We start from the raw sequence: 15963 nt of genomic DNA, 5'->3' as shown, positions 1-15963 counted from the left end.
AGTCAGAGGCACCTGAGCCAGGTGGGAGCTCAGGGAAAACCTAAGTCAGACCCCGACACCCGAGGAACAGGCAGTAGGGTCCTGGTCAGCTGGCCAGGGGTTCGGCCAAGCATGGAGAAAGGGGGCGAGGCAGCAAGGCCACAGCAGGCACATGCCCACGGGGCAGTCGCGGAAGATCGGAGACACAGCCACAGCTGCAGGATCCCTGCAGCCTCAGAACAGCACCTTTCAGGGAACTCGCTGCAGGTCTCTGGGCAGCACTCAGCACGAGCACCGCACCTGAGTCCGAGACACCAATGGGCGGGTACTCACCACAGCGATCACAGGGATGAGGACGCCCAGGTTCCCCGCGCTGCTGGAGGCCTGGAGGAGAACAGAACTGAGTCACTGATGAGCCCGCACTTCTTTCATTGAAAAGGAAAAAAAAAAAAAAGACCTGACACAGTGTCATGAAAACTGAAATTCCTTAATCTACACGAAACAATGAAAAAGATATACAGAGAAACATGTATAAAGATGCATCATCTTAACAGCAAAAGAGGGAAACAATTTGAATGTCAAACAGGAGAAGGATTACATAAACCGTGACAACTCTGCACAAATATCACAAGCTGTTACAGAGACTGCGCTCTGAAAAGCACTGTTACCTTAAAAAGTGCCCAGATCAAATGTTAAATGTAAGAAAGTATGCTCTCACACAGTGCCAACTATGTAAAATAAATAGATTTGCATAAAACACCTAGGAGAAAGTCTGTCAAAAGGTTAATGACGATTGGATCTGAGGAGAGAAATTTTTACTCTACTATTTATAGGTTTCTGTATCTTTTCTATAATGAATACACATTCTTTCCAAGTCTGGGAAAATTTGGGGGTTACTTAAAAATAACTAAGTAGGGCTTCCCTGGTGGCGCAGTGGTTGAGAGTCTCCCTGCCGATGCAGGGGACACGGGTTCGTGCCGCGGTCCAGGAAGACCCCACATGCCGCAGAGCGGCTGGGCCCGTGAGCCATGGCCGCTGAGCCTGCGCGTCCGGAGCCTGTGCTCCACAACAGGAGAGGCCACAACAGTGAGAGGCCCGCGTACCGCAAAAAAAAAAAAAAAAAAAAACTAAGTAAAAAGTCAGCCACCTGGCCAGACACATGAGGAGCAGCCCGGCTCGGGAAGCCCAGCTGCTCAGTTGACCATGACGGCATCGACTGCCCACTGCAGCAGGGCTGCTCCATCTTCAGGGATGAACAGGGTCAGGACACCTTGCCGAGGCCCCATGGCCATGCAGGGGTGGGGACAGAGTCCTAAGCTGGTGTCCCCCCAGCTCTTGATTTCTGTCCTCAGCTCCTGGTGGTCAGTGTGTTGGCCAGTCTCCACCCCACCCCACTCCCCACTGCTGCCCCACAGACACCTGGCCTGTCACTGTAGGTGGGGGGTGGGTGCATGGGCAAGCTCAGCTCGGCACCCATGGAGCCCCTACCCCAGCCGAGGAACGAAGCAGGACACCTGAGTGTTGAGCCCGGGAGATGCAGTGAGAGTGGTGGGGGTGGGGGTGGGGGAGCTGGGCCCTAGAGCCCTCAACAGGGTACAGCCTCGGCCTCCTTGGGCTCCAGGTGTCTCCCCAACACCCTCGAGCCCCCATCTCCTGGGCACGGGGAGCTGGGCCCCACTCAGGAGACAAGAGGAACAGTGGCCTAGCCTGCTGTGGCGGGGAGCAAGGCAGGGCTGAGCAGGGCAAAGGGTCTCAGGCCCTGTTTGCACCAGCCCCTCGCTCCTAGGTGAGACTTTCACTCGAGGCTGCTGTTCACTCGCGTCCACCTCAGAGAGGCCTTGAGACCACCCGACGCCCCTGTTTTGTTCCCATGCCTGTCCTGCTAAGCCTGCAGGGGCAGCCCCTTGTCTGTCTGTTTACTCCCGCCAGCACCCTGGGAAGGAACCAGTCCCCCGTTCCTGATGTCACCAGGTAAAGGGAGAAAGCACGGGTTTCAAGGCGGTGCCCAGGGCTGAGCCCTACCTTCAGGGCGGGCCCCTTCTCGCTGGCCCTCTCACTGGCCCGCTTGCCCTCCAGCCCCAGCTGCACAAACAGCTCCAGCAGGTTCATGAGCAGCTCATCCACCAGGTGCTCGTCCTGGATGTTGGCCGCGATGTTGGCCAGGGCATTGATCACAGCCAGTGAGCAGTGCCTGTGGGAGAGAAGTGACACGGCCACAGTGCCGGCCCCCAGTACTGTGAACGAAGACCCCCAAGGCGAGGGACATGCCACCAGAGGATACCAGCCCTGAAGGAAAGTCAGCTGCTGCGGAAGAGACCCCAACCTCCCCCAAGACAAGTTGGGGGCCCAGGGGCTGTTCAGCTTCCAGGAGCCTGCGTGTTGGGGCGTGTTGACAGTCTCGGGACACTTCCTCCAAGTGCCTGGGCGGCCACGCAGCTGAGAACGGGCATGTCGCTCCCCGGCACTTCCAGGGGACCCACTTCCCCTCCAGTTACAGTCTCCCTTCATCACCACCACCCAGGAAACCCTGACGACACTTCCTCCTCTACCTGGGGCTGAGGTTAGGGTCAGCTCACACCAGACACTCAGGAAGTGCTCAGTGGTCCTGATGACCTGCCCCGACCCCATCACCCCATGTAAACCCTGAATAGGAAGCTGACACTGCACACCAGCGGGGCGGCCAGACTCTGAGTGCCAGGTCAGCTGGATGCTGCTGCAGCCGGGCTGTACCAAGTAGCTCAGGTCTTTAAGGCCCAGTTTCTTCCTGAGTAAACAAGGATAATAATTTCCTCCTTGCAGGGCGTGGGGGAATCAAACAGTCCCTGTGAAGCATGTAGCACATTGTCTGCCCCCAAAATCACAGAGCAACGGCAGCCAGGACAAAAGGCACCCCTTCCCAGACAAATCTCTAGGGGGAAAACGGATGGCAGTGGATGCCTCCTCCAGCGGGAGACCAGTTACTGTGGGTGGCACTGTCAGAAAGTGCTTTAGGAAGGAAATGTGGCAGAGATGAGGAACTGGTAAGTTCCGTACATGGCACGGGCCGAGCAGCGAGGCAGAGGCGGGATCAGAGGTCAGAAGGAAAGACAGGGAGGGGAGGGGTGAGGAGGCGCAGGAGCTGCTCTGGGAGCAAGATGCAAGGGGAAGAGGTTTTGGTCTGTGTGTCAGTGTCACTGCGGAGACCAGAACGGACAGACAGGAGAGGGAGGTGAGCTGGCGGCCCTAAGGCCACTCCTGCGTTCCAGTGGCTGGCGCTCCCATGGGAGCGGCAGTGAGAAGGCAGAGAAGCAGCCATTGTGCTGAGAGCTGTCACATGCATACACACAGCCTCATACACCCACACAGCTGGTGAGGAAGTTAAGGCACAGAGAAGATGAGCATGTCCTGAGTTCATTCACACAGCCGCACTCCCACCCCCTCCCCTGGGTGGAGTGGTCAGGAGGGGAGAGGAGAACCTCTGCCCTGCCCACCGCCCTCCTGACGTCATCTGACCAAGTCCATGAGATCCTCCAAACACAGGAGGACGCGTCTCGTCCTTGGGGCATCCCTGGGGAGGGCGAGGACTCACGCAAACATCATACACCCAAGGCTGTCATCGTCTCCTCCCTTGCCCTCTGAATCCACCCTGAGGCGAGCATCCGAGACCGCACAGGTATGCAGCACCGACCAGCAGAAACACTGGAAAACTACCTAATGTGCGGCCTAGGGCTGGCCAGACAGATTGCGGCGCTGCCACCTGATGGACACCATGCTGACATCTAAGATGACGACAGGCAGGAAGGCTGGTGCTGCTCTGTGAGAACACGGTCACCCGGGGGCGCTGTGCCCACTGGGTGAGGAGCTCAGAGATGCTAGCTCAGGGGCGGCCCTGTGCGGGTCATTCCCGCCTGGGTACATGTATTTCTAACATGTAGTGCTTTTGTAAGAAAAGATGTTTATTTAAAAGACAAGTCCCCACATCTCACATTTTCAAAGGATCAAGAGCAACAATGAGGTTGGGAAGACTTACCTGTAGCCGTGGTCCTTGTAATCTTTGGTGGCAGAGTACACAACAGAGCTGGCCTTCACGCTGATCTGCTGGAAGAGATTCCACACCTCCTGGTAAATGTATTGCTGGAAAAGAGTGAGGGACATGTGACCACATCTCCTCTGGGAGCGCCCTCCATGGACACCCAGAGGGGACACACTGGGGACCAGGGACAGTGGGGCCTGAAATAGCATCAAGGCCAGCCCTTCCTAAAGGTTTATGCAAACCTCAACTTAGACACCAAGAGTGGAATAGGTTCCATTTCCATTCTATTCTATTAACATCGGCAAGAAAATAGTTTAAACCTCTTTCTCCGGCACTCTTGGAACCATTACACTATTCTCCTTTACTTGGAAAAAAATCTCACCATTCGGTGTTAAGAAAGTTGGGAGCATTTAACTCTTCCGCAGGGTAAGCTTAATGTGTATTTTCACATTTCTGGGAATCAAGGAGTTTCGCGAAGCTTGCCCAGGGAGAGTGGGTTCCCGGCCGTGCTTACGTTTCCGGTGATGACCAGGCAGCCAAGCTGGTCGATGATAAGCACGTCAAGCGGGGAGGGGGGCTGGCAGAACTTCTGCTGTAGGATCTGCAGGATCGGCTCCATGACTTTTGGGGTGTCCCTCAGGGCCACTGCGATGTGGCCCAAGGCTCGGATGGTGTGGTCTGGAATCAGGTGAGCATCCCTGTGGGAAGGAAGGACAGACGCCCTGGGAATGGTGCTCCAGCACGCAGCAGGGAAATGAAGCCGGAAGCCAGGACCTGGACCCCAGGGTCATCAGTCTCTCAGAGGAAGCATCCATCTGAAAGTGACAGCCTGGGATCTGCAATCACCAGCACCAGGCGGGAAGACAGAGGTCTTTTCCCCCAGTGCCCAGGGTGGACATTCGAAGGTGGGCTTCAGCAGACATCGCGGGACAGACTCAATGCCCGACGCCATTCCGTGCCAGAAAGCGGCATAGACGTGCAAATGCCAGCGGCCCCATGAGCCTGCACAGGACCAGCTGCCCCCGCCCCCACCCCCCTGGACAGGACAGGATGTACTTGTCGCTCTCCTGGGAGATATAGAGCCGGTTGGAGAGGCTGGCCAGGAAGGCCTCCACGATCACTGCATCCACAGTCAAGCCAGCCTTCAGGCACCTGAGCAAGGAGGAGGCCAAGCAGAATGAGGCATCAGAATAACCAGATGAGCATTTTGTGTTTGATTTTGGTTGAGTTTTTCCTGTCTCGGGTCTGCAAGGTTTAAAGACCCGCTCTGAATACTCTTTTCCCAGAAATCTGAATGAACATCATTACACAGAATGAATTCAAAGAACAGCTGTAGATTTCACCCTTTGACAAGTATCTCAGTTGAAAATAGTAACTTCATTATCTTGCCCAGAACGATCTCCTTTAGGGTGTCATACTCATGCCAATTCCAATTTAAAATTCCGTTTCTCAACAGAAGTCACAATAGCTGATTCGAAAGATAGATGGTCCCACGGTGGCTGAGGGAATGTTAAAATTACATATCGAGGTTTTAATAGTATGGAGAAATACTTATGCTCTAGAGAAGGGGAAATCTAACAGCCCTGAGGAGCATGAAATCTTACAAGCATCTCTCGCTCCCCACACATTTGGCTCCCAGGCCACAAAGTCAGAGAAGACAGTCTGACAGAGTAGCTGGGCTCCAGCCCGATGGCCCCGAGAGCGAGGTGCCAGGACTCAGACAAGGAGAGGTACGTCTCCTGCAAATCAGAATGTATCTGGTCCCCAAGTGTGGACAGCAAGAGTTCACACAGATGGAGCTGGTGCTGAAGGGACATTCGGGCATGTAAAACCTCTCATTCATACCAAAAATCACACGGAAAACAAGATGAAATAGGACCACATGTCATCACTCTGGATGACGGGCTAAGGGATAATTCTTTTCTGTCTACTTTTCTACAAATCACAGGTTTTCTCTGTTTTTTATTATGTTTATGATCAAGAAAAGAAAGGCAGGAAATTTTTTTTTTTCTTTAACATGTAGCAATCTCCCTTCTCGGATCCAGTGCAGGTTTAGAAGCTTCCCTGAACAATAATGTCTCTGGCTCTCCCTGACACCCCGCCCCTGTCCCCCTCACCCCCTGAGGCCGCCCACCTGCAGACGTTGTCGATGGCAATGTCCCGCAGCTGCTCGTACATGGACGGCTGGCTCTTCTTCCCCGACGCCACATTCAGGGTTGACTCGGAATGCTCACTGGTTACGCTGATTTTTATATCATTGCCGGCAACTGGAAGTAAAAGTTCAAATATCTATCTGGTTATGCCTGTCACTTTCCATACCCGTGTTTGAAATTCAAAACCAAAATCAAATGTAATCATCTTTAGCTATAAAAGCAATCACTTTACAAAGACTTCACCAAGCATTTCAGAATCCAAAGTGTCAGAGAACAGAAAGAATGAAACAAATGTTTAAATCAAGGAAGCACACTTAAGTTACAAAGCAATGAATACATAAAACAGCAACGTCTTAAGAAATGATTCAGAAGTCCTGGCCCCTAGGAGCTCAGCTCCAGCAGAAAGGCAAGGGCATGGCCTGAGGGCATCCAGCTCACGAGCAGGAAGGTGGGAAGGGTGGGCAAGCGTGAGAGCAGGGCCCTCACAGTCTCTCCACCTGAAGGGTGGGACTACCTTGGTGGGACTGGGGGCAGCATGGTGATACCACTGCAGCACCCGAGTGCGCAGCAGGGTACTTAATTAACATTGGTCACCAGCCGTGCTCTGGGCCTGTGGCAGCGGAGGGGACAGAGCTCCAGGCCCAGCACTGGGACATGGGACGCACACTGCAGAATGCCCCAGAGAGGGCAGGTGCCAAAAAGAGCAGGCCTGGAGCGGGGCCTGGGGCAGTGGCAGCGTGAGGGAGGCCTGGCACCCCAGGGGGTTGTGCAGGGGAAGCCTTGGGAGGAAAAGGCGGAGGAGCAGCCCAGGGATGGCGGCCTCTCGGCCAGTTACCTGTGTGGTACTGACTGTGGCACTTGTACAGCTTCACCAGCACGGGGGACGGGACCACCAGGAAGTCCCGCAGGGATGGCGTCACCGAGTGCACCACCACCGGGAACCTCTCGCACAGGCGGCCCAGGCCCTGCAACGCACAGCGGGCCATCAGGGGCCGCAGGGGAGGTGCCCACCCCTTCAGACACCAAGTCAATCAGACTTCCAAGGGCCACCCGGCCATGGGGCACAAAGACAGAAAGGGGGTGGTTGGGACTTTCTCCACCCAAAGGCGAGATTCACTGTTAAAGTGTGTCCATCTCTTTTAGAAGAAATTTAGGGGAGAAAGGGCACCAAGCATTACTTTTACACGACGGCAGACGTGAAGTCAGTGGGGTTGGGACAAGGTCAGAGTCTTGGCACAGCAGGCTGGCGTCTGAGGCCTTGGGAACACCCGGCAGATGCAGGGCAGCCTTCACAACGCAGGACTTGGCTGTGCCTGGACCCCACTCGCAGAAAGCCTACTGGCCGTCAGCAGTGGCCTCCCAGCACTGAACTTGTCCACAGCAGACTCTAGTTCAAGTTCCTAGAGGCAGCAGCTCAGACCTCGCTGCTGGTGCCCCCCACAGCCTGGCCACGGCAAGAAGGCCCTGCTGGGGCTTCCCTGGTGGCGCAGTGGTTGGGAGTCCGCCTGCCGATGCAGGGGACATGGGTTCATGCCTCGGTCTGGGAGGATCCCATGTGCTGTGGAGTGGCTGGGCCTGTGAGCCATGGCCACTGAGCCTGTGCGTCTGGAGCCTGTGCTCCGCAACGGGAGAGGCCACAACAGTGGGAGGCCCGTGTACCTCAAAAAAAAAAAAAAAAAAAAAAAAAAAAGAAGGCCCTGCTGACAGGTGTCAGCACCGTGCCCCCAACCACCCCCACCTTGAGACTGACCTGCAGACAGCAGATGAGCAAGGGCAGGTGAGCAATGATGACCTTGCTGGATGTCTTGGACTGCAGCTTCTCAGACAGCTTGATGCACAGATTCTCTGCACCTAAGTTCAAAACAGAGGAGGGTAAGGACCTTTAGCAAAGGCCAATGGTCACAAAAACTCCTTCATCAGTCAAAATAGAACGTGACTAAACCCCGGGCTCACTAACTCTGAGAAGTGGCTCCACCACAAAGTGTCGGAGGTGGGCGTCCCTGCTCCTTTCCTGCTGCTATGACGACACCATCCTGCGGGGTGGGCTATCCCTCCACTGCCAGCCCCCACCCTGTCCTGTGTCCTGAGCATGGCTCCCCCCGAAGCCCCACCTTCCTGGACCAGCACCATCTTCTGCCCTGAGCCCCCTCCTCTCCTCATAAGCGGAGGACACGCCAGGCAGTGGCACGGGGAACCCACCCTGCTCGTCCTTCACAGCCCACACCATGAGGTCCACGCAGGCGGCACTGGCCTGGCAGCGCAGCTTCAGGGGGCTCAGCTCGCTGTGGGTGCGGTCCATGTCATGCAGGATCTTCTGGAGCTCCCCCTGGCTGGTGTTGAACTGCTCCAGCACGAAGTCATGGACCTCCTTCACAAAGGAGGTGGGCAGGTCTGCAGGAGGGAGAGCGGGCACAGATTGAGCAGCCGTGGTCTTTCCCTTGCGACAGACACCCAGGGAGAGGGAGCTGCTGCTGGCTACCATGCTTCCAGGAAGGCCGGCTGGGGCGAGCCAGGACGGGCATGCACGCCAGCCCTGCACACATGCTACCTGACACTCAGAATGGTCACCTCCCAGCGAAATGCGAGCCATGCTTTGTTTTAAGCTGTCAATACACTCAAACCTGAACACGAGACACAACCTGGGGAGTGCCATCACCAGAACTGGTCTGATTAACGAAAAGTACTCCTGTGATACTTTCTAAAAAGGGCGTCAGTTATCAGATGTGGGAAAGCTGGATGCAGCCCGAGGAGGACCCCCTGCACATGAAGGCACCCAGTCTGCAGCCTCTCCCAGCTCTCGTCCTCGGGCCTGGACAGTGCAGGAGACCCGAGAGACGGCACAGGCAGAGGGCAGACTGGCCGAGAAAGCCAGCAGCAGACTGGCTAGGGGAGGCCACAGGCTCCGGGGTCAGGCCGAGCAGCCAGCACCTGCCGCTTTTCGGGAACCTAGCCCTCATGGTGGCCCCAACCAGGCTCAGGCCCCAGCAGTGCTTGGAATCAGATCAGGAAAACAGCTAAGGAGATTATGGGACACCCACAGGACACCATGTGGTCATCAAAGCTTTTGTTTATGAAGCACATTCAGCAACTTAAGGGAAGAGCCTAGGAAAACTGTGTTTAAAACACACAAGAGAGCCTGGAAGGAACTGCTAACTCCGTGTGTGAGCTCCGCTACTGACAAATTATTCTGAGTTGTAAGATCATGACTGCCTCGTTTTCTCATTTTTTTAATGTTTTGAAACATGTAAGGCAGACACATTAGACTGTATGCCTGACCAGGGGATCAGGACGACCCCACACGTCCGTGTCAGACATCAGCCGAGGAGACACACCCACCAAAGAGGCTGCGCTGCTGGCAGCACCGGGGGCAGGACGACACATGCATGTCCCTCATCGCCTGCTTCTCCCAGGAACGTGTCCACGTTCCTTGCAGATGCTGTGAAGCGGCCCTGGCACAAAGGCAGGACCCCACCCTCACCTTTCATGTAGTACAGAGTGTCCCGTAGCATCTTGAATGTGGCCACATAGAGGGGGTCGCTGAACACGCTGTAGTAGAGGTCGGCGCTGGGGTTGGCCTGCGGGTAGAGGCATGGGACGCGTGACTGGCACCGCCGGTCACTGCAGTGACTCCCTCCTCCCTCCTACGCTCACACTGCCCAGAGATGCCTGCGGGGAGCAGCCCCGGGCCCCTGGAGGATGGACCACCTCCTCTCACTGAGGGCTCACCCTCTCCAGGCATCTTTGAACAAGGAGAGTGGGGGTGCAGGAGCCACAGGGCCACAAGACCACATTGCACCCTGTCCCCATCAGTCATAGACACGACAGCTGGGGCACCTTCGGATTCGGCCTACGTTTTGTAACTAAAATTCACTTTAAATTTTCTTTAGCAATCTCATCTAAAACGTGACGCTAGTTTTCTTCTGGGGAAAAAAATTCATCCGAGGTCTAGTGAGTTGAGTAAGATGCTGTTAATTTTTCTGCACCCTCAGTCTAGTGCAATGGAAAGGCACGATTTACAAAAGTTCTGACACAGGTAAGCGCGGGGAAGGCAGATGCGGAGGCAAATCCACAGCGGGAAGGGGCCTGCGGGGCGAGGCTAGTGGAGGCCGTGTCCCATGGGCACCGGTGCCATCAGAGGGCGCTGCGCAAATGGCCCTACAGGCACAGTCCTCATGACTCCCTGCAGGGCAGATGTGACACTGGCTGAGGTTAAGGTGAGCAGGGGTCCCACCCCAGAGCCAGGAGGGAGGAACCCGGGCGGTGCAGCCCGGCCCCAGGGCCCCAGAGCTGTGTGATGAAGGCCCTGCCAGCCTCTGTCTTCCCAGCTGAGAGTGGGTGTGCCGTGGGTTCAAGGAGAGGGAGTCACATCTGGCACATAATAAGCACGGTCACTGCCAGTGAAGGTGGATGAGGAGGAGGATTATCCTGCAGTGACTCGGGTTCGAGCTTTTTTTTAGCCACAAAACCAATTCTTCAAATGGACATTTACACTAAAGTCCAAATTATGAAACAAAATATGTGAAACTGCTCTGTTCTGCGGGGAAAAGGGCCCCAAAGCCCCATGTTCCTGGCATTCCTCTCCCCTCAGGACCCAAGCCAGCTCTTCACCACGGACGGCACTCGGGCCCAACACGTCTGGCTGCTGTGCCTGCCAGCCCAGCTCCAGCCCTGGCCTCCTGGTTTGCCCAGGGTCACACGACCCCACACTGACAAAGGACACCAGGACACCTCTGAGAGCAAGCACAGTGAGAGTTCAGGCCCATGGGCAGGAGGGCTGCGGACCAGCCACACACCTAATGCCCGCAGACAGCGGGGTGGAGCGCGTGAAGGGCAGGAGCTGTGGTCTGCAGCATAGGGAGGTCCCTGGTGGTACCCTTCCTGCTTCATAACTGAGCCTGGTGGTGCCAGGCGCTGCATGTCTTATAATCGGATGAGAGAAAGAATGCCAGGCTTAACAAGGAATCTGAGCCCAGCACATGGCCACAGCAGTCATCAGCCTGGAAATCGGTGATCTCTCTGGACCCTGACAAAAGGGGGCTGACCCAAATGTTCCCAGGGACTTTGAGGCCTCCCAGCAGCGACATTTAATGATTTTATGAATAAAGCTGTGGGCCTTGGTTCCAAACATGCTAAGGACAGAAGATGCCTGAGTACACACCCCTCACACTCACAAGCCAGGGCCTGCAGTGCCTGGACTGATGAGGGGTGTGTACCGAGCCCTGGCAGTGGCTCTGCAGGCACCGTGGGAGCAAGGACCACAATGGAGCAGAGTTGGGGCCCAGGCCGCAATCCAGCTCCCATGCTGACCATGGGACGCGGGCACCAGCTAGTCCTCCCCGAACCTCTGCTTTCACCTGTGAAGTAGAGACCCTGACCACTGCTCAGGGGCCAGGACAGGGCACCGGTAGGGGACACATCTAAAGGAGCCAGGCACAGGGCAAGCCCTTGGGCGTCAGGTGTGCTGTCGTCACTGGAACGTACGCAGAAGTCTCAGGGCGAGCCTCTCCCTCACTCCAGTGGCCCCACCCCACCCACTGCAAACCCTCCCCACTCCCCCCACACAGGTGTGCCCGGTAGGTGATCTCAGCGTGATGCCCTCAAAGGGACGTACCTCCATCACGCTGGCTACGACTGCATCCAGGGACTTGAGAACAGGCTCCTCAACAATCTTCTTCACCTGCAAGGGAAACGAGACCTCGTGAGCACCTGGCACACATAGGGGGAGACAGGAGTGCCAGCTCATTCCACTGAAGAACAAATCGTGCTGACGTATGAAACCATATCACAAGCTCACAGTGAAAAATGGATGGAAATAAGAGGCCAACAATGAGCACATCACTGGAGCCCCAAGGCTCCAATACACACACAAATGTCCCTAATCCTGCCATCACCTAGAACTTCTTTCTTACCATAGATGGGAATGAAATAAAAACAGAAGAGGAACCAAATCCCTCAAATCTGGGTACATGAGGTTTCCATTTCCAGGAAGCAAAAGCACTGAGACTCCAGGCAAGACTGATATCCCCCCCCCCGCCGAGGCCCCTCCCGGACGTGGTAGACCCCCGTCACAGCTGGTCCCCAGGCGCCAACGATGCCCCCTCCCCGGGCCAGGGCGCTGGCTCTTCCGGGCGCTGCAGCACACACTGCGAATTCCTCACAGGAGCACTGGCCACCCCCACCCCGGCCCCACTCTGTACCAGTGCTCAGGACAGGAAGAACTGTTCTGCCGACCGAGAACCGCCTGAGAAAACTGCCTCCACATTACAGTGATTTAAGGTTATTTTTAAAACATATGGATAATGATAAACGACATGCCAGAAGAAATTTAAAAATGGTTTAGAAGAAAACCTAACCTTGAAAGTTAAAAAAAACGGAAAAACAAATTCCCCTGAACGACCCAAGACATCCAGCCTTCAACTGGAATCTCTTGACACGACCCTAAAGAGCTGCTGTCCCGTCGGGACACTGACAGCGTGGCCGGCTGGGGGGTCTCAGGCCAGCCGGCTACTGAGCAGCTCACCCTGGCTCCACCCTGCCCGCCGACACTGGGTCATCTTCTTACTTCTCCACCCATAGCCACCACCTCTGGGCCATTTCTGTTCACACTCCTCACAGGCAAGCGCCACGTCCCTGGCCCCCGCCTCACCCTGACCTTCTTCTTCTCTCTCATTCGTTCCAAAGCAGAAAGCCCTGTCTTTGGCGTCTGTCCTGGCCCACCCAAACCCACCATGCAGCACCCCGGTACAAGCATGGCAACTTCAGGGGTGGGTCACAGGCCCAGCCACTCCAGGACTCAGACAATGGCATCTCTGATGCGACTGCAAAGGTTACACAGAGGTCCCCAGACAGGAAACATTAGCTCTGTATTACTCCAAACAGAGCAGCCCCTGAGCTGGGTCAAGTGCAAGAGCAGGTGGGCTTGGGGTCGGACCACAGCCTGAGCCTGGGCCCTGCCCTTAGCCCTTAAGGTACTTGACACCAACTTCCTCACCTCTAACAAGGGGACGCATGGCCGCGCCCCACGTGGCGGCTGCAGGGACAAATGAGAACATGCTGCACAGCAACTCCGAGGATGTGTCCCTCCTTCCCTCTTTAATCTGAAAACTGTGACTACCAAGCTGTGCTGTGAAATATAGGTTGACACAACTAGCAATTCCACTGGTTGATATACCCGTGGTCCATCTATCCATCAAGGCTATGCTTACCAGGTTTACGAGTTCCCGGAGCATCTCCAGGGGAATACTGAACTCCTTGTAAGTGATGCCATTGAAAAGAGGAGAAACGGAGAAGCTGGAGCTGATGGTGGAGAAGTAGTAGTCGGGCTCCAGGGCACTCCCATCAGGCAAGTAAGAGGCTGACGGGGCAAAACCAGAAAGTCAGTCGTGGGAGTATGAGACCCAGATACTCCCTCAAGAACCAACAACGGTATCGATTTTGCTTTTGTTTACACTCAAATTCCATGTGAAGTAAAGGCTGATATGATTCAGCAATCCCACTCCTGGGCATATATCCAGAGAAAATTCTAATACAAAAGATACATGCACCCCAACGTTCACAGCAGCACTATACACAATAGCTAAGACATGGAAACAACCTAAATGTCCATTGACACATGAATGGATAAAGAAGACGTGGGGGCTTCCCTGGTGGCGCAGTGGTTGAGAGCCCACCTGCCGATGCAGGGGACACAGGTTCGTGCCCTGGTCCAGGAAGATGCCGCGGAGCGGCTGGGCCCGTGAGCCATGGCCGCTGAGCCTGCACGTCTGGAGCCTGTGCTCCGCAACAGTAGAGGCCACAACAGTGAGAGGCCCGCGTACCGCAAAAAAAAAAAAAAAAAAAAAGATGTGGTACGTATATATACAACGGAATACTACTTAGCCATAAAAAAGAATGAAATAATGCCATTTGCAGCAACATGGATGGACCTACAGATCATCATACTAAGTTACTAAGTGAAGTAAGTCAGACAGAGAAAGACAAATATCGTTATGATACCACTTATATGTGGAATCTAAAAAACATGACACAAATGAACTTATTCACAAAACAGAAACAGACTCACAGACATAGAAAACAAGCTTACAGTTACTAAAGGGGAAAGGGGGTGGGGGAGGGATAAATTAGGAATCTGGGAGCAGCAGATACAAATTACTCTATATAAAATAGGTAAACAACAAGGTCCTACTGAATAACACAGGGAACTACAGTCAATATCCTGTAATAAACCATAATGGAAAAGAATCTGAAAAAGAATATAATATGTATAACTGAATCACTGTGCTATATATCAGAAACTAATACAACATTATAAATCAACTATATTTCAATTAAAAAAAGAAGTAAAAGCTGGATTGCAAATCCTTGGGGAGGGTTGCCTCTCACTGGGGTGTTTCAGGTCAAAGCTTAGGTAGAATCATGTCCTAATATTTTCCACCCAGACATGTAAGAACAACAACAAAAAAAGAATGACACCTTTTTACAGGTTAAGAGCCATGACAGCAGGAGGCAGCTTACAACAGAGCGGGGGCAACAATACTGAGAGGAGCTGAGACGCTGGAGGCCAACACGGTGAAGCCACAGAGGGGGCCGGACGGGGGGTGGGGTGAGGCCAAATTAAAGGGAACAGGTGGGAAGAAGGTGGGAAGGGTGTGTGTGTGCGCGCATGAAATGTGTGTGAAAACTACATAAAACATGTATATGTACAGTGTGCATGAACACACATGCTCCATGTGTTTTCCATTATATATGCACCCGTGTGACCGGCTTATCTCACTCAGCATCACATCCAGGTTCATCCACATTGTCACAAATGGCAGGATCTCCTTTCCTAAGGCTGAATAATATTCCTGGAGGGCATTATGCTGAGTGAAGTAAGCCAGTTACAGAAAGAAAAAAACTGCACAATCTCACTTATATGTGGAATCTAAACTCAAAGACATGGGAGCAGAGAGTGTGGTGACCGGGGCGGGAGGTGGGGAAATGGGGAGATGACAGTTATGCGGGCTGAGTCCAGAGAGCTAATTACACCGTGCTGGATGCTAGAAATGCGCTGAGAGAGGAGGTGCTCTAACCACACACGCACACACACAATGGTGACTATGTGAGATGTATAGTTAATGGCTTGACTGCAGTAACCACCTCACCACATTTATGTATATCAAACCATCATGTCGTTCACCTTAAGGACATACCAGTTTATTGTAAAAAATAATGATAGTCATAAGAGAAGGCAAGAAGTCTGTGACCCGGACACACACGACATGAGGATGACATCCTGCGTGGCTGACCCAGCGCGTGGTGGACACAAAAGGAGGCAAAAGGCAGAGCTGCAGGAACCACAGGTGTAAGATTTGGGATTTATGCAGGGGTGTCACTGATAATGGAACGGATGGTGCCATGAGGCGTGGAGGTCTTGTTTCCCCACTTCCTCCCCACAATCTGCATCTTACTTCCTTCGAGGAGAAGGTGAAGGCTATTGTAACAAGTGTCTGACACTGCACAGAGCTGTCACACGAATCAAATTCAGTAAATTACCTGAAAGTCCTTTGTGAACAGCAAAGCTCTACAGAAAGTATTACTCATTAAACGTAAGGGATTACATGCAGTCTCATTACTATGTTCTTTAATATTATCCACGCACTTAATGACCTTAAACAACAAGAAACAAGTGAAGGACCCACCGCTAGTATTTCCACCTGAAAAGCAGTGCTTTCACAGGTTAATGTACTAAGATTCAGATGGCAGGCATTTGGGGTCCTGTATATTATTGTCTGCACTTTTCTCTATGTTTGAAATATTTTTAGATTCAAGTTTAAGAAG

The 15963-nt window shown here is 53.8% G+C and overlaps 1 protein-coding gene across 6 annotated transcripts in view; it reads right to left on the bottom strand.

Annotated features, from left to right (window-relative positions):
• Positions 1-15963, bottom strand: part of PI4KA (phosphatidylinositol 4-kinase alpha) — a 94908-nt gene that overhangs the window by 47062 nt on the left and 31883 nt on the right. For all 6 annotated transcript variants that reach the window (XR_003792747.1, XR_003792748.1, XR_003792749.1 and 3 more), the window contains 12 exons: positions 13350-13498; positions 11756-11821; positions 9623-9719; positions 8344-8535; positions 7895-7995; positions 6980-7109; positions 6126-6258; positions 5048-5143; positions 4506-4689; positions 3989-4092; positions 2002-2170; positions 313-363 (listed from right to left, as the gene is read on the bottom strand). Coding sequence is in view for 2 of the 6 variants with exons in the window: in XM_029217532.1 (XP_029073365.1) it covers positions 313-363; positions 2002-2170; positions 3989-4092; positions 4506-4689; positions 5048-5143; positions 6126-6258; positions 6980-7109; positions 7895-7995; positions 8344-8535; positions 9623-9719; positions 11756-11821; positions 13350-13498 (1472 nt within the window). In the remaining 4 variants the exon portion in view is untranslated. The remainder of the gene's footprint in view (positions 1-312; positions 364-2001; positions 2171-3988; positions 4093-4505; positions 4690-5047; positions 5144-6125; positions 6259-6979; positions 7110-7894; positions 7996-8343; positions 8536-9622; positions 9720-11755; positions 11822-13349; positions 13499-15963) is intronic.

This window comes from Monodon monoceros, unplaced genomic scaffold (assembly GCF_005190385.1).
Source record: "Monodon monoceros isolate NGI ecotype Baffin Bay Population unplaced genomic scaffold, NGI_Narwhal_1 Super_Scaffold_1, whole genome shotgun sequence".
In the NCBI taxonomy this organism is placed as follows: domain Eukaryota; kingdom Metazoa; phylum Chordata; class Mammalia; order Artiodactyla; family Monodontidae; genus Monodon; species Monodon monoceros.
Note: the sequence above shows the minus strand (reverse complement) of the source record. Positions and strands in the feature narration are given on the sequence as shown.